At 42.5% G+C, this 18,968-nt stretch overlaps 1 protein-coding gene across 1 annotated transcript in view; it reads left to right on the forward strand.

Annotated features, from left to right (window-relative positions):
- MORC1 (MORC family CW-type zinc finger 1) overlaps window positions 1–18,968 on the forward strand; it is a 179,755-nt gene that overhangs the window by 136,525 nt on the left and 24,262 nt on the right. The window contains exons 21-22 of the mRNA XM_070454923.1: window positions 15,229–15,298; window positions 17,393–17,459. Of these exons, the coding sequence (XP_070311024.1) occupies window positions 15,229–15,298; window positions 17,393–17,459 (137 nt within the window). The remainder of the gene's footprint in view (window positions 1–15,228; window positions 15,299–17,392; window positions 17,460–18,968) is intronic.

The following is an 18,968-nucleotide window of genomic DNA, read 5'->3' on the forward strand; positions in this document are numbered from 1 at the left end:
GCGAGGGTGGGATGTTCTGAGAGAATAGCATTGAAACAAGTATACTATCAAGGGTGAAACAGATTGCCAGCCCAGGTTGGATGCATGAGACAAGTGCTCAGGGCTGGTGCACTGGGAAGACCCAGAGGGATCAGATGGGGAGGGAGGCGGGAGGGGGGACCGGGATGGGAAACACATGTAAATCCATGGCTGATTCATGTCAATGTATGGCAAAAACCACTACAATTTTGTAAAGTAGTTAGCCTCCAACTAATTAAAAAAAAAATAATGGAGGTTTATTTTAAAAAGGTTCCAAGATGGAACATTTCAAACAGCACAGTCAACCCCTGTGTGCCCATTTCCTAGTTCCATTCCAACAGTTATCGATTTGTGATTGATTTTGTTTCACTGTATCCTCTCCCTCCCTGGCCACCCCCTTTTCTCCCAAACATCATATCATTTCCTCCATAATTATAATTGTTTTAAGAAGGTATCTGAAAGGATGTTGAAAAACTCTAAAAGTGATTTATGAATGAGAAAAGAAAAAAAGACCCTTCATATTGACAGTAAGGAACAATTAAATATAGGATGTGAAGGAAGTGAGCACCAACATATTTTCAAAAGGAAAAGGGTCAACATTTAATCAGAGGCCAGAAAAGAAGAGAGGACTATATAACTAGTGTTGTGAATAACTCAGCCTCTGTACCTCTTTGAAGCCGAAGATGATAGAACTGTGCCTTGGCATATTACTAGTCCCCACCTGCTTTGCAGAATCTTCGAAGTCTGTGTGTGTTTTTCATGTAGCCATTGCTTTGTCACTCCTCTGTCCTCTGCATGCAGCTTTTAGCAAGTGCTTTTTCACAAATTAAGTATGACATTTACATTAAAATTGTTGTTGTCTTTTTATGTAGTATTTCTCAAGTTCCTGTGTTACTTGCATGAATGTGTGAGGTATGATTGATTTGTGTCCCTGTGATCCTAGCAGGAAGTCTGTTTTCAAATTCATGGTATCTAATTAATCTGGATAAATACTATACATTATCCAGAGATGCCCATTAATTTTTCTGTTTGGCTGTGGTTGCAGCAATTCAAGTAGGAAATAATTGCTTCTGCATGTTTGTCTGCCTGTACTTCCTTAAACTTAGAAATTAAAAAAGATTGTTCTTACCCCCTGGGCTCCTTCCCAGTTATCTTCTAACTGTGATGCTTGTGTGTGTGTGTGAGGGTGTGTGTGTGTGTGCGTGCGCACGTGCATGCACGTGAGCTTTAATTCTGACTGTGCATCTGTCAAATTTCAAGAAAGAGGGCACGCAGGGCTGCATTGGGTTATCACCTAAGGAAGAGTGGTTGGCTACCCACCACTTGCCACAGTTAGGTGGTTTTTATTATTTTGGTGAACTTACTGCAGCTAGGGTCTTATTTTCAGCTGTCATGCTGTTGTTCAGTCACTAAGTCGTATCCTTCTCTTTGTGATTCCATGGACTGTGGCATGCCAGGCTTCCCTGTCCTTCACCATCTCCTGGACTTTGCTCAAACTCATGTCTTTTGAGTCAGTGATACCATCCAAACATCTCGTCCTCTGTCATCCCCTTCTCCTCCTGTCCTCAGTCTTTCCCAGCATCAGGTTCTTTTCCAATGAGTCAGCTCTTCACATCAAGAGGCCAAAGTATTGGAGCTTCAGCATCAGTCCTTCTAATGACCATTCAGGGTTGATTTCCTTTAGGATTAACTGTTTTGCTATCCTTGCTGTCCGTGGGACTCTTCAGCACCACAATTTGAAAGCATCAGGTGTCATAGGCTCTAAAATATATCTTTGGCTCACCAAAGAAAGTCTTATCTCACAGGAACGATTTCACATTATCCAAACTCATGAGACTGTTGTATACTATCATAGCAGCCATTTAGTCATTGGAGAGATAAACCCAGCCTTAGTCCAACTGGAAGACGCATTCTGACTTCCGCCGTGTGTTTTCTCCCTTTAAGCCAGTCTGCGTGGGTTGGCCAGCACAGTCTGACAGTGCCGGTGAGCTGTGCACCTGAATATTTAAAGAGTTTCCAGCAAAGACAGCCTGCTGTGTCCCTTCCCTGCCCAGGATGACTGGGATGGTGTTACCAGTTGTAATGGTAACATTGGAAGGGCCCTGACCTGGGACCCTCATCCTGTGTTCTTCCAATGTGTGGGTTTTTTTTTCACATTACACGGAGAACATCTCTCTTCTTCTTTTTTTTTTTTTTGTACCCAACAGTAGGCTTTATGTCCACTCTTTTTTAATATTTATTGAAGTATTTATTGACTGACAGCATGACATTAGTTTACGGTATATAACATAGTGATTCGCCAGTTTCATAGATCGTGTACAGTACAAAGCTTGATTAAAACATGGAATGCGTCCCTTGAGCTATACCCTATGTTTGGTAGCTTATTGGCTTTATCACTGCTAATTTGTATCTCTTAATCTCCTTCACTATTTCACCCCTCCTCCCACCTGCTTTCCTCTGGCAATCCTGGTTTGTTCTTGTATCTGTGAATCTGTTTCTGTTTTGTTACATTTGTTCAAATGAATGACCTGCTCATGGTTACAGCAGTTTGATCTGTTTTCCTAACTTCTTCCTTCTCCTACTCCCCTGAATCCTTGATTGAATGCTTTTTATATTTCTTTTATCCAAGGCCTATAGTCTCTAGAGGCTATTTAAAAAAATATTCTTTCTCAGTGGGATAATCCTTGTTTTCGAGTCATTTTTGATGTCTGCATATCATGCGTATCACATTGCACATGCTCCCAAAGCATGAATGCATGTGTATGCTTACATATAAATGAAGGCATACAGCACTTGCCTTTATCTGACTTATTTCACTAAGCATAATGACCTTCATGGGCATCCAGGTTGTCACAAATGGCAAGATTTCATTCTACCTTGTGGCTGAGTAATATTCCACTGTACATATACCACATCTTTATCTGTTTATCTGTCATTGTACACTTAGGTTGCTTCAGTATCTTGGCTATTATAAATAATACTGAGAACATCTTTATTCTGATCAGCACATTCTTTCTTTTGTGTGTTGTTAATGTCTGTCAGTCTGCCTTTGGAAAGGTTTTTCTCTTTTTTTCCATATTAGGGTTCTTCATTTTCCTCTCTTCCAAGTTTCAGACACATGTTACTCTGGCTCTTGTACCAACAATTGTGCAATTTCAAGTGAAATGATAAAACTATTGATTTTCAGATTGATATTGAATCCAACCATTGCTGATTATCTCAGTTATATTGTCATAATCTCCAACGTCACCTCATTTGCTGGGCTCAAGGTTACAGCAGTTTGATCTGTTTCCTAACTTCTTCCTCCTCATACTCCCCTTAGTCCTTGATTGAATGCTTTTTATATTTCTTTTCTCCAAGGCCTAGTCTCTGGAGGCTATTTTTTTTTAAAAAAATACTCTTTCTCAGTGGGGTAATCCTTATTTTTGAGTCACTTTTAACGTTTGTGTCTCATGTGTATCACACTTCACATGCCCCCTAGTCCTTCATGGGGGTGCTGGACTTCATTTTCCTTATCTCCAGTTCCTTCTGATCACATAGTTCGCAGATGCCACCTCTGTGGCAGTTTCCCTTCTTTCTCTTCACTTTTCCCTTTTTGATACTAATTTATGCTTGGCCTTTCAGCCACTGTGGGCCATGCGTTTTCAAAATCCATGCAGTAAGAGTGTTCTTGGTAAGACCTTGCTTGCATGTCGTTTGGAGCTGCGAAAATATCCAGCTGGGATTCAGTTAAAACTCCAGGCATTTTTTAGAGATTAAAAAACTGTCATGAAAATAATGAGGAGTTTTTTTTTTTTTTAAGGACATCTTAGCCCTCTTCTGAATGCCCTACATAGCCATTCAATTGGACCTTCAGAGACGTTATTTGTGGGATCACCAGTCTGCACTGCAGCAGACTTCTTTCATTATCTTGCACAATCTTGTTAGCACAGCCATGGTTCCCTTCCCCATTTCAAGGTAACTAGTGCAGTCCAGACTTTTTAAATCTCAGCTCCTGTAAAACTGTATTTTTTTCTGAAATTCTGCTCTGTGTGTGTGTGAACTATGTGTTTTCGTGAAATTAGCCTTTCCTTTTTCTGTGTGACCATGATGAAATTCAGCTACAATACTTCACATGTATCATCTCCTCTAATCTTTTTAATAACTGAAGGGGTATGTTCTCTTTTCATCCCCGTTTTTACGGATGAGGAAAATAAACTTGTTGAGGATCATGCTCTCAGGAAGCAGTCACCGTCAACCCTAGCTCCCACCTTAACCCCTCCTCATCAGGACTTCTCCCTTTGTCAGTCGTGTCCGTGGCTGACCCCACGTCAGTTCAGCCCAGCCATTCCACACACAGATGGGTTGGTGTGCACAAATGCTCCTTACTCAGGCGTCAGGATTTGGAGGCACAGATAAATACTGCATTGATTCACATTCAGCCTATTTTGGCTTAGATAGGTTTCCAAAGTTTCTCCAGCCAAGAGTCTTGAATTCATTTTTTTTTAATCCAGTCATCATCCATTCATTGCCCAAATTAAGCTAACTTCCCTTTAACCCATTTCTTACCTTATCTACCCCAAATGTGACCTTTTGTGTGCAAGATCTGACTCTTTTCTTTCCAGTCAACCTAGAATTTCATAGTAATCATCAGGATCATCATCTCAGGATTGATTCCTAGAAAGGAGAGTTTTCTCCTCTCCTAAGATTGTAAGTCTAATAATAGTTGTGATCATAACTGTACTGTCAGCCCCTCCCATGAACTGGTGTCTCCTGACCCTTGGCCTCCAAAAAATATTATTTTCCATCTTCCATGCTCAAGACACACACCCTGCCCTCCCTTTTAATGAATACTGGCTATTCTGAACCGTTTCTGTGTCAGACATTTATACACCCAAGTGTAAAGTTCAAACATGTCCCAGTTAACTCCAGAAGGGGGGGAAGTAGAAATTCTTTTGCAGCACCTCTCACAGATGTCTGAGGAGTCCTAATCTGAGTGAAGCTTGCTAGGCAGTTCTGCTTTACTGGAGCAATGCCCTGTGGTACTGTTGTAATTAAGGGTTTGTCTGAGTTCAATTAAAAACTCCTTGTGCACTGTTCTGTGATAAATTGGCAGTTCAACTTTACTCCAGGCAAAAATTTGGCATATGAGCTCCACAGGACCCCAGTGCCCCTCAGAGTGATGTGATCTGATCAGCTGTCATTGTGCCATGCTTAATAGAAGCAATAAAAATAAAAAGGAAGCAGTAGGACTAGATTCTCAAGCATCTTGTCAAAGAGGTAAGCAGTCTCAAGTTATGTCACCAGTTGAGATGTAAGAAGTGACTCTATGAAATAGACATCCTCGGGGATCTATTCCGAAAGGTGATGGGGAAAATTAGGTTGCCAAACCACAACAGATGGTCAGGCAAGCAAATGATCAATTAGAGGAAGGCTTCACAATGCAGGAACCTGAGGGGAATAAAATTACCAATGCCAGCAGTAAGTTAGAAAAGTTCAGCAAGAATAATTTTCTGAGACTCAAGTCAGGGTGATAAAAGTGCTTTTTGTTACACACATGCTCTTGTTCATCTTGGCACAAGTTGTACCCCAAGTTGACATTATGCAAATTTTCTGACTCTAACATGAAACAGCATTTACCTTTTCCTATAGCAGTATTTGTTTCTTTTCCATATTTTATAATAATCTTTCTTTCAGTTACTGCTCTGAATATCATTTGCTGAGGTAATGAAAGAATATCTATGGTGTGGTTGTTTTAAGTCAGGTTGGACCTGCCTGTTTAATAACCATGGAACATACTACCTTTTTGGTTGGATTGGTCTTAGCCCTTTTGTCCTCTGTGGTCATTTAGGTCTTTTTTGCCTTGTACCTGGCCTTAGGAACAGACTGACAGATGGATTCCTTTCATTTTTCAAAACCACAGACATTTAAAAAACTCAGTGGCCAGATCACCATTGACAGATGTATTTTAAGAATTTGGAGTCTCTAGGGTTTACTCTGAAAGATGATGTAACCTCCAGCGTTTAGTTCAGAGTGTGGCACTTTCTGGGGCTGAAGAAAGATTAATGAGTAAAGGAATGAGTGGGTGGATCCATCTTCCTGTCTCAGCGTAAGTTAAATCCTTTACCAGCTGCACCTGATGAGCTCTTTATGGCATCTTTCAAAAGACGCTGATGCCAGCCCAGGAAAGGCATCAACCAACTCTGAATCCCTGAGGTCATTGACAGGGCCTTCGTGGGGGATCACAGAAGCTGAGGAAGATCTGGAAGAGCTGATGAGTTCCCCATGTCTAGGTTTATGCTCTGTGATAGTACCCCCAAGAAGCAACCCAAATCCAAAAACAAACAAAAGACAACAGTAAGTTTTAGCATCAGTACTGTATGACAGTGAAAATGAAAAGATGACTCAGTAACTCAAAAAAAGATTAATAAACAACCTGGATAGCTAGTCCTTAAATCAGCCACATTCACCCTTTAAATGCACAAATTAAATATGTAAATTTTTCTGACTTTGAACAGAAAAAAATTTTAGTAGAAAACTGCATTGATATTGCCATATGATTACAGATGATTGAAGATGTGTTACTTTCAAAAGCAGGCCATTTCTTAGTCAGTTTTCCTGGTTGATGATGTTACCATTGCCTCTATAGGAGCCTGTATTGTCCTATGATTGTTGCTGATGGTATCAGAAATTTCAGATATAGCAGCCCCTTTATGAGATAAAAACCAGAGCTGCCCCCAAGGGCTTTGGAGGAAAAATTGTCTGTACTCACCGTCTGTAGCGTCATTCATCAACTCACCAACAGACTGCCAGACACAAGGACAATATGTGATACAGCCCTTGACCTAGAGGAAAGTCTCGTGGGCGAATTATAATGGATCTAAATATTCAGAGGCCAGTTTGTGAACTGTCAGCAACCATACACCAATTCAAGACACATTTATTGAATCTCCATTAGGGATTTGGAAGGACACACAAAAACCATTATCTCTACCCTAAAGGAGCAGAAAAATTGGAAGACAGTTTTGCAAAACCATGAGTTAGCATTGTTTTATGGAAAAGAGACAGACTATGAATTCTGACAGATTGATCCAGGTTCATATTCAGCCCTACACGCCACATGTCAGTTGTATCAACTCAAGGTCTTCTGTTTTCTTACCTATAAAAGGGGAATAATGATATTACCTACTCTTAGGGTTATTATGAGAATTCATGGGATAATTTGTAACAGAATGAAAATAATTCTTTATATTATGAAAAAGATGTTTAAAAACCACCTTATGTAATTCCGAAGAAGCCAGTTGCCTTCCGGCGGGCCAGGGGTGGGAGTAAAGAATGCAAATTGAGAGAGTGACAATGCAGTGTGGCGGAGTGACAGAGCCAGAACCGGAGAGTGACCCTGTGTGTGTGGGAAGAGGTGGGAGGGAGGGGAAGGAGGTGATCCCACAAGCAGAAAAACACTGGTGCTGCGGAATTGGAGAGTCTGGAGAAGGTGTGTAAGAGAGATGAGACAGCTAGCAATTGAAGAAGGAAGCTAGAGTGTTTTCATCATCATTTTAAGCTGATTTTTGCCTTGTGTAAACGTTTTCTCCATTTCTCAACACAACATTCAGTAAAACCTGTATATTTTGTGTGGTTGGCTTTGATTTGGGGAGATGGACTCAGGTTTTGAATTCTGCTTTGAAGTGTCTTGATAAGAATCAAGGCTGCTACAGTATTCCACTCTTGTCTGGGTCCCATAAATATGAAAATAATTAAAACTATTTGTAATTTACTGTTAATACTTCTTCAGGGAAAAGAGTATGTGCTAGAGCAAATAAAAAAAGACATTTTGGAAAGAGTGGGACTTGTCTTAAAATGTGGGAGAGACTTACAAGAAAAGGAGGAGAAGAATGTATTTCAGGTGGAGGACAGTGTGGGCGAAGGCATGGAGGCAGAAGGCTCCCTAATGCTCACAAGGGACTCTGAAGAGAACTTGTTTTGGTCTTACAGAGGATGCTTATTAAGAATGAAAATAATTCCAGATATCTTAGAGTCACATTGAAAAGAGCTTTGAAACCCAGTTGAGGGTTTGTACTTGAGGGAGAAAGTAGTCAGGACCTGTAGCCCAGTTTTGAGAAGGAAAGTTGAATTGTGGAGATTTTGTCTAAAGAATTAATTCTTTGTGTTATGAAAATGTTGTGATAGTCAAGCAGCACTGCAAAGATGAGAAGCTAAGGACCAAGAAATCAAGTTGGATTCTGCTGCCTGGAGATTTTAGAACAAAAAGGCAAGAGATAATGGAACATTCTGAGGGGAAAGTAGCACAACTTGGAAAGGTGTATGTAGATTGAACCGTAAACAGTGATGACAGTTTTGAGATGGAAACCTGGAACAGTGATGTCATTATAAATATAAAGAGGACTTGACCAGAGGAGTCTAAGTGGGCAAGGGTGGGACTGAGGATTTGAAATTTCAGCAAGGGTCAGTGTCCTTAAGTCATTTGAAAATAACTGGGGCAGAGATGAGGAGTTAGGGTGGGGGATGCAGTGAAGTCATTGTTTGCATCAGTTCAGTCAGTCCAGTCGCTCAGCTGTGTCTGACTCTTCGGGACCCCGTGAACCACAGCACCCCAGGCCTCCCTGTCCATCACTAAGTCCCAGAGTCCACCCAAACCCATGTCCATCGAGTCGGTGATGCCATCCAACCATCTCATCCTCTGTCGTCCCCTTCTCCTCCTGCCCTCAATCTTTCCCAGCATCAGGGTCTTTTCCAGTGAGTCAGCTCTTCACATCAGGTAGCTAAAGTATTGGAGTTTCAGCTTCAACATCAGTCCCTCCAATGAACACCCAGGACTGATCTCATTTACGATGGACTGGTTGGATCTCCTTGCAGTCCAAGGGACTCTCAAGAGTCTTCTCCAACACCACAGTTCAGAACCATCAATTCTTCAGTGCTCAGCTTTCTTTATAGTCCAACTCTCACATCCATACATGACTGGAAAAACCATAGCTTTGACTAAACAGACCTTTGCTGGTAAAGTAATGTCTCTGCTTTTTAATATGCTGTCTAGGTTGGGTCATAACTTTCCTTCCAAGGAGTTAGCGTCTTTTAATTTCATGGCTGCAATCACCATCTGCAGTGATTTTGGAACCCAGAAAAATAAAGTCAGCCACTATTTCCACTGTTTCCCCATCTATTTCCCATGAAGCGATGGGACCGGATGCTATGATCTTAGTTTTTTGAATGTTGAGCTTTAAGCCAACTTTTTCACTCTTCTCTTTCACTTTCATCAAGAGGCTCTTTAGTTCTTCATTTTCTGCCATAAGGGTGGTGTCATCTGCATAGGTGAGGTTATTTTCTCCCGGCAATCTTGATTCCAGCTTGTGCTTCTTCCAGCCCAGCATTTCTCATGATGTGTACTCTGCATCTAAGTTAAATAAGCAGGGTGACAATATACAGCCTTGACATACTCCTTTTCCTATTTGGAACCAGTCTGTTGTTCCATGTCCAGTTCTAACTGTTGCTTCCTGACCTGCATACAGATTTCTCAAGAGGCAGGTCAGGTGGTCTGATATTCCCATGTCTTTCAGAATTTCCCACAGTTTATTATAATTTAACCCCCTGAAGTTTTAGTTGAGGGATTGAGCATAGACAGAAAAATAATAATTACCAGGATGAGTTGGGGCACAGAAGGTTATCTAAATCAAGAGGGAAAAAATTCCAAGGGACTTCAGCATGCTTTCTCATATCAGTAAATGCTACCATCACTCACAGCTGCTCAGGCCAAAACTTGAATTTCTCTGCATCTTTCACATTCTGTTACTTAACCCATCTACCAATCTTACTGATTCAGCCTTCAAATATATACTCTGTTCTGTCACCTCCATAGCTACCCACCTGGCCAGTTCAGTAACGTCTCTCACTCAAGGACCACAATAGTAGCCCTATAAATGATTCCACTGCTTATTTTTGACTCCACAGTGTGAAAGTCTGAGTATCTCATCCAAAATACATCAGATTAATGCTTTTCTCCGACTTACTGATAGAACCTTCTGATGGCTTCTTTCTTAGAAAAAAATTACTGAAGTATCATTGATTTAGAAAGTGTGTTAATTTCTTCTGTACGGCAGAGTGACTCAGGTATACGTGTGTGTGTGTGTGTGTATTCTTTGTCACATTCTTTTCCCTTGTGGTTTGTCACAGCGTACTGACTCTGGCTCCCTCCGCCATGCAGCAGGACCTTGCTGTTTATCCATCCCATGCACCGCACTTCGCCTCTGCTGATGCCGATCTCTCAGTCCTTCCTGCCCCTCAGAACCCACAAGGTTCTGTTCTCTGGGTCTGTGAGCCTGTTGTTGCACACACATGTTCACCTCTGTGGTTATTTCAGATTTCACACGTAAGTGATGTCACGTGTGTCCTTGCCTTTCTCTTTCTGACTGACTTCACTTAGCATGGTAACGTCTCGGTCCATCCACATCGCTGCAAATGGCATTGCCTCGTCCTTTCTCATGGGTGGGTAACATTCCACCACATCTGCTTGACCCGTCCGTCTGTCAGTGGACACTTAGGCTGTTGGTGTGTCTTGGCCGCTGTGATGAACATAGGGCTCCACGTGTCTTTAACTTTGAGTGTTGTCTGGATATGTGCCCAGGAGTGGGATTGCGGGATCATATGGCAACTCTGTTTTTAGTTTTTAAAGGCACCTCCATGCTGCTCTCCGTGTGGCTTCACCAGTTTACATCCCACCAGCCGTGTGGGAGGCGAACAGTGAGGGCTGCTGCTCACACCTAGAACAAAATGAGGTGCCCTCCAGGCCCCGTGTGACCTGGCCTCACCTCCTTTCTGCCCTCGCTGCCTCCTCCTCCTTCCTTCTCTCACTTTGCTCTAGTCACCCCCATCTTCCTTGGCCTCCAGGTCTCTAGTTGTGTTTTTCCTTCACAGCCTTCCCCTTGTTCATAAGGCCTGGACTCCACGACTCCCCACCCTCAGCGACCCACATGGGTTTTCTTGACTTGCTTTTGACTTTCTTTCTGTGAATATATGGAGTATCCGGTACTGACCGAGATACTGGAGATTCAGCAGGTGAAAATTAGGCACCACTCCCTGTCTTCATGGCCCTTCCGTTCTCGTGGGGGGATCTGACAGCAGACAGGATAAATAAGTACGCCGTGTTGCGTGGTGGGCAGCGTAAGTGCTGAGGTGAGAAATAGAGCGGAGGAAGGGGTCGGAAGGTCATCGTTGGATGTGAGAGTGAGGCAGCTTTATACAGAGGCGGCAAGCAAGGCCACGCTGAGGGAGCGGGTTTGAGGAGAGGCTAGAAAAAAGTTGGGGGAATAAGCAAATCCACAGCAAGTGCAAGACCTGGAAGAGGACGGTGTGGAAGAGAACAGTGCGCCCAGAGAGGCAGCTGTGTGACCTCACTCACTCTCCTCTTACCTGCGCTAGTTTTTCCACAGAACTTGCACAGTTACAGAATTTATCATTTTACTCATTTAATGTCTTTCTGCCTCACTAGAAAACAAGCTCCATAAAGGAAAGGCTTTGTTGTCTTCATCATAGCAGCGTCTGACCCATACAGGGAACTCAATTTTATTGAATAAATTAACGAACCAAAGGGAGGTACCTAGAACATAGCATTAACTATGGGAGAGTAAAAAGAGGAAGGGTCTTAGAACTCGTCAGGAGGGCACAGACTGGCCTGGTAGCCTTTATGGGTCCTGGATAAGATGTTTGCGATGGGTGTGGAGGGGCAAAGAAACAGAGAAAAACCAAAGTGATATCAACAGTTCTAAGGCTTCCTTAGGGACAGTTGAGTGAGAAGATTGTTACACAGTTGACTGTCCTCTCCCCAACTCTTTTATGATTTATTTATCCTTTTAAATAGATCCTTCACAAGACTGAGCAGGTGGTATTATGCTGATACTTTGTATCCCTTGGAGAACTGACAAATCCCACTCTACTCATTGCTAACATAATTTTAATTAAGGTATCTGAAACCTCTGGTTAAGACTTAACTGTAATCTCATTTACTATGTGGGAAGTGTTATCTATTTCATGACTAGAGGTAAAATCTTAGGAAAAAGATATCCACAGACTGCAGAGTATGAGACACAGCTAAGCCTGAGAGACTGGAGAACATCCTGCGATGAAATGATGTATGTGAAAGAGCTCCACAAGCATCGAAGTATACAAATAGTGTCATTGAAAAGACAACTCCGCACTTTCTTGTCTCAGCTTGAAAAAAGCCAGACCTTCAAAACTACAAGTACATTGTAAACAAAGAAAAAACAGTTTCCTATGAACTCAGATATTTACACAGTGTCATTCAAAAGGAAATACTGTAGGCTGTGAATTTTTTATCCAAAATATTTTAAACATTCCTATGCCGAAGAAGAAAGGAAAGATAAGAAAGGAAAAGAAAAGGAGTCTCTCCTGCAATAGAGATGGTAAAGCTTTGTGTAAGTAACTTGTGGGGGGCGGTGAGTGGACATATCTGATCCTCATGGAAACAGCCCTACACATAGGAAGCTCAAAGCAGAGAGCTAAATAATAAAACACAGAAGTAATTTCAGGAGACTGAGTTACTAATACCACCCCCAAGAGTTCCTGCTGAGAGTCCTGCCATTTTTGTTAAGCTTGGGTTCTTTTATCTTGTCTGATTTCCATCATAAGGAGAGGTTACCAAAGAAAATGAACACATCTGAGCACAGTCATCATACATTATTACAAAGTGGTTATTACTAAAGGTGTTAAGTAGTTCTTTCCTCTCCTGAGCTTCCCTTCTGATTGCTGTTAACTGTGGTGGGAAATAGTGTGTGCTGCTTAAGGCAAAGTATTAGTCCCTCAGTCCTGTCCGACTCTGCGACCGCGTGGACTGTAGCCCGCCAGGCTCCTCTGGCCATGGGATTCTAACACTGGAGTGGGTAGCCATGCCCTCCTCCAGGGGATCTTCCTGACCAAAGACCGAACCCAGGTCTCCCACACTCTGGGTGAACTCCGTACCATTGTGCCACCAGGTCAGCCCATGCTGCTTGTAAACTAGTCAGAAAAGATGCAGTTCAAATGAGAGATGCTTGAAGCATGTAGATCTTCCTTACATGTCAACACATCAGAAGATAACCTAAATTTTCTGTTACGTCAGAAATAAATAAGATATCCATTTTAAAGTCATTTTGCAAGATGAACTTTTGAAAGTATACGCATTTTATATACTTTGTGACACATGAATTTATTCACAGTGTAAGAATAAAAACATTTTGAAATAGACCAAAGTAGCTTAGAATCAGTTTTATTTATTTCCCCTACCTGCAAGGCTTGCTTTCTCTTGATTTGGGTGGAATAGAAAATGACGGTGACAGACAGCCTCACTGCTGTTTCGTTGCTAGGTAACATGTGTGCCCATTTAACCTGCTTCCTGACAGAGTGCTGTTTCCCGAACACCATGTAAAATACGTGCCTTTGTTTCCTGGGAGAGGAGAGAAGAAGGGTTGATAGCATGTCTGTTCCACATTCACTTAGCAGAGGAGACAGGAAAGGCGAAGGATACACACACAAAGGGTGAGCTCCAGAAAGCTGACAGCCCCATGCCACACGCGGGCGATGTAGTCGGGAGCCTGGTGCATCTCAGCGCGTGTTCAGAGGTTTTCAGGTCAAGGAGCAGACAGAGCGTTTGCTTTGCCCCCGTCTTCTCCATCGTCCTTCTTTGCTGTCTTGACCCCACCGTCTCACATGCTTGGAGATGCATGAAAGGAGCTTCTGCGTGTGTTTCCCTGAGTGGTGTAAACAAGGCTTCCGTGGTGGCTCAGACGGTGACGAATGCGCCTGCAGTGCCGGAGACCCGGGTTCAATCCCTGGGTCTGGAAGGTCCCCTGGAGAAGGGGATGGCTACCCACTCCAGTACTCCTGCCTGGAGAATTCCAGGGACAGAGGAGCCTGGTGGGCTACAGTCCATGGGGTCGCAAAGAGTTGGACAGGACTGAGTGACTCACACTTATAAATAAACTCTCTCTCTCTACTCCTCCCACCCCCATCTCTCTGCTCTAAAGAAGTGTATTCCCAAAATATAAATTTATTTTGTGTGAGCCTTGAAAAATAGGCTTACAGAGTTCACAAAGGGATGGGATACCTGGCTTCTGATTGTCATATTCTACCCCCCAAATTCTCCCAGCTCCACTTAGCACCCATCCACACACACAGACACACGCACACACACATGCACGCGCGCACACACATGCACGCACACATATGCACACACACACATGCATGCACACACTCCCCCTTGCTGTCAGTACCACCAACCCTCACACACACACACACGCACACATACACACGCGCACACACACACTCCCCCTCGCTGTCAGTACCACCAGCCCTCACATGCACACGCACACACACGTGTGCACACACATGCACGCACACACGCACGCACACACACGCGCGCACACACTCCCCCTCGCTGTACCACCAACCCTCACACACACACGCACACACACGTGCACACACACACGCACACACTCCCCCTCGCTGTCAGTACCACCAGCCCTCACATGCACACGCACACACACGTGTGCACACACATGCACGCACACACACACGCACACACGCGCGCACACACTCCCCCTCGCTGTCAGTACCACCAGCCCTCCTGACTCCCGCATTTAACACATTGAGGCTCTGTAGCCTGCTTGAAGCGGACGTCCTGTGTTGTCAGAAGCCCAGGCGTGCCCTCCCCCAGCTTCCGGGGTGTGCTCCGCGGTCCCGGCCGCGCGTGCTTCCCCGTCATGCTCGGGGGCCCCAGGCCCGGCCTCCCCAGCCTGCTCATCGCCCTGGTGTCGCGCTCCTTCCCTGTGTCTGTTCTGTGGCAACGCGGGCGGGGACCGCCCCTCCCAAACAACAGAGGCTCCGTGGTTGCTCCTGGCGATCAAATTCTTGGCCCCTGTGTTAAAGTCATCATGACATCCACCTAAGATTTGGACTTCTAAAAAGTCTGTCTCGATATTGGTAGGAATGTAAATACTCCCTTGAAGAGATGATAGATGTCAATGTGACATTTCTAATGCCACCATACTTGAGCGGCACGCCAGTATAGTGTTTGACAGCACATATGTTTGTCTCCCTTCGTGACATGTCCCTGAAGTGTGACCATAGTCTCTCTCTGATATGGGCGTTGATGTTCAACGTCCCTTTTTCACCTTACAATATACCCTTTGTTTTGGTGCAGCTTTAAATAAAGAGCTTGTTTTTCAGATTTTAGATGAAAGTGACATTGATGTTCCATTGAAACAAGAGGAAAAGGAAGTTTCTCTTATGAAAAAAGGTAAAAAAAAGAATTCCATTTACATATATTAGTTGTAATGTCTTGAGTCGTTTTCAGTTTGACTTATGTGACATATCTTACGGTAGCAGTTTGGATTTTGAAAAATTAAATCTGTTGTTCCAGCAGTGGGAGGAGAGGTGATAGAGACTGCTGCCGGCCTCACACATATTGAAGGGTTTTGAAGGGGCGCTCCCTGCCTGAGAATAATGCCCTGCGCATGACCTCACTGCCTAGAATCCCCAAGGGTGCACGGATGTCACCCTCCTCATTGAATTTTATTTAGAAATCTGCTGAGGATTGATATCAGGCCTGTCATTTTCAGAAGCTATTTTTGAAAATGATGATGACCTTCCTCTGTTTTCAGTCATGTAGTTCGTTCCCTATTTTGCATGATTCCTCTGAGATCACTAAGAGTAGTTCAACAAACACATTTATTATCCATGGGGTGTAATTTGTCTCAGATGAGAGATTTGACCTTTTTTTAAACATAAAGTTTCCGTGTTATAATTTTCAACCTAAAGACAATTTCCCAGGACAGAGGAGCTGGAAACAAACTAGACTCAGAAGATTTTGTTTTCTTTAGTGTTCCTTTGTTGTTATTACTAGAATTCATTGTGTTCATAGTATTATTATACCATTGTCTCCTTTATTGTAATATTATGCCATTGGCTTAAACAGCAGAACCACTATTTTTTCATTGTCATCTTCCTAATCTGAAACAAGTGTTAAAGGCTTTCTTAGTCTCCTAAACAGGTCTGTGTTCATTTTGACTCAGCCATTCCCAGTCATTTTTGTGTTGATCCATGCCATCATTTCGTGTTCACTCCTAGATGTAAGCACTCCTTTCCTTTATGCTTTGTTGCTTAGGTAACCTAATCAGTCATTCATTCACATCTTTATATTTGAACCCATTAGTGCAGGCCATAAGAAATCACACTTTTTCTTTTTCATCATAATTGGGATAATTTGCCATTACACAATCAAGATTTCTTTTGTAAGAGTCTCTTAATTTTAAAGCCAATCTTTTATAGAAGTTTCAAACTATTAATGTGCCTTCAAGTATGTGCCTGTTGGATTTCCAAATGGTAATAGAAAAATTTGTTAGTACAATTTTGATCCTAAAATTAACATTTAATTTCAAATACTCATCCTGGATTTGGAAGGAACAGATTGTGAAATATTTTCAAATGACTGTAATTATGAATTAGCTGGCTATTAGGTTAAGAAATGTCACTTTGCATGCAGACCCCGAGTAAAACCAACACTGCCTGCAGTGTACTTGGAAAACCTCCCAGTGTGTTCGCTCCTACGTCTCCTTAGAGTAGTCGGGCAGGCCCTCCCCATCTGAAACATTCGTTCCTTCTTGCGGTCCTGTTCCCCTTGGCCCTCGTTGCCCTGGACTTTCTAGCAAGGGTTTACCTGGTGGAACAACATCACAGTTATCACAAAGAATTCTAGAGTTAGATGGAAGAAGGACACGTTGACTTATTTCTTAGACTCTCCCCAGGATCCTCCCTAAACCAGTCCAAGGGGATCCAGGCGTTTCTGCTTTTCTGTGGACTGTTAACAGGGCACTCACCCCTGGACCTCTCGATTCTGAGGCTCCCTGAGTGAGAAGGCCAACTCAGTGATTGTAGGTCTCTTCCTGCTTTGAAACCCGACTGTCTTCTAGGGGCACATTTCTGATCGGGGTCTTTCAGGATGTCTGTGAACTTGAACCCGAAGGGAGAGAGTAGGATCCAGGGAAGACAGGTGGTTGTCTGGGTGCAGAGGCTGCTGAGAGGAGGGACACCAGACAGCTCCCGTCGGTCATCCCGTGCACAGCAGTAGCAGAACAGAAGCATCATTAGAAAGAAATTACAGAGAAACAAGCTGCAGAGGCTCTCAGATTCTCATACACTATGTACACTCTATTAAGAGGTCATTGTAAATTGTCTTGAGAGGCTATTGGTGCAGTTTTAACAAAAGAGTGTTTGAATACAAAGCCAAATTACATGTAAGTTGTTAATGAGCTGCTAACACCTCTTTTAGTTCACTCTTATGTGTGATTGCCAAAATGTGGTTATCTTCATTTTTGTCTATGTTCTTTTGAAGAAAAACAGGAGCTGTGCAGTGATACCCCAGAAATAAAGAGAAATTCTTCATCACCTAACTGGGAAAGGTAAGTGTACTGCAATTATACAAAATTCCAAGGGAGTACAATTATACTGTTGAAAAGTAATTATCAGTGTTTAAATACAAGGAGAAAGAAAATAATAGCAACAAGCAAAGGCAATTAAAAGTGGAACAGAATTTTAAAGGAGACGGGAAAGAATAGAATACCCTAGATTTCTTATTCTTTTCCCAAACCTTTTCATTTTCTTTTGTGAGGATTCAGGAATGGAACAGGCTTAACTTCCTACTCACAGCAAGCAACTAACTCAAATTACTGTAATATAGTCAAAGAATGAAAATGTCATGTATTTGTAAGGTATGACTATGAAATCATGACCTAGTTTTTTTTTGTATGGCTTATAAACTTATTTCCATACATGTATGTAAGTGTAATAATCATTGTATGCTAGGATATTCTTGACATGAGGCTTATTCTTACCTCACTCTGTCTGAATACGTCTGTATGTGTGTATGTGTATACACATGTTGTGTATGTGTGTTTGTGTATTATTTCATATATTACTTTTAGATTTTTGTGAATTTGTGATTTTCTTTAAATAATCTTTGAATCGTAACTACAATATGAATGTTAGATCTATGATCCAGTTAAGAAAACCTTAATGGAAGAATCTTATCAAATTCATTTAGTAGTGGTAGTAATAATGAAGATGATTATAATGAAAGTGCTAACTCGGTACCATCTACTGAGGACTCAGTAGCAGGAGGCATAGATTCTGAGTATATCTTGTATACTGAGGACTCAGTAACAGGAGGCAGAGATTCTGAGTATATTTTGTATACTGAGGACTCAGTAACAGGAGGCATAGATTCTGTGTATATCTTGTATACTGAGGACTCAGTAACAGGAGGCAGAGATTCTGTGTATATCTTGTATACTGAGGACTCAGTAACAGGAGGCAGAGATTCTGAGTATATCTTGTATACTGAGGACTCAGTAACAGGAGGCAGAGATTCTGTGTATATCTTGTATACTGAGGACTCAGTAACAGGAGGCATAGATTCTGTGTATATCTTGTATACTGAGGACTCAGTAACAGGAGGCAGAGATTCTGTGTATATCTTGTATACTGAGGACTCAGTAACAGGAGGCAGAGATTCTGAGTATATCTTGTATACTGAGGACTCAGTAACAGGAGGCATAGATTCTGTGTATATCTTGTATACTGAGGACTCAGTAACAGGAGGCAGAGATTCTGTGTATATCTTGTATACTGAGGACTCAGTAACAGGAGGCAGAGATTCTGTGTATATCTTGTATACTGAGGACTCAGTAACAGGAGGCAGAGATTCTGTGTATATCTTGTATACTGAGGACTCAGTAACAGGAGGCAGAGATTCTGTGTATATCCTGTATACTGAGGACTCAGTAACAGGAGGCAGAGATTCTGTGTATATCCTGTATACTGAGGACTCAGTAACAGGAGGCAGAGATTCTGTGTATATCCTGTATACTGAGGACTCAGTAACAGGAGGCAGAGATTCTGTGTATATCCTG

The sequence above is a fragment of the Odocoileus virginianus genome, chromosome 25 (genome assembly GCF_023699985.2).
Source record: "Odocoileus virginianus isolate 20LAN1187 ecotype Illinois chromosome 25, Ovbor_1.2, whole genome shotgun sequence".
NCBI classification, from domain to species: Eukaryota; Metazoa; Chordata; class Mammalia; order Artiodactyla; family Cervidae; genus Odocoileus; species Odocoileus virginianus.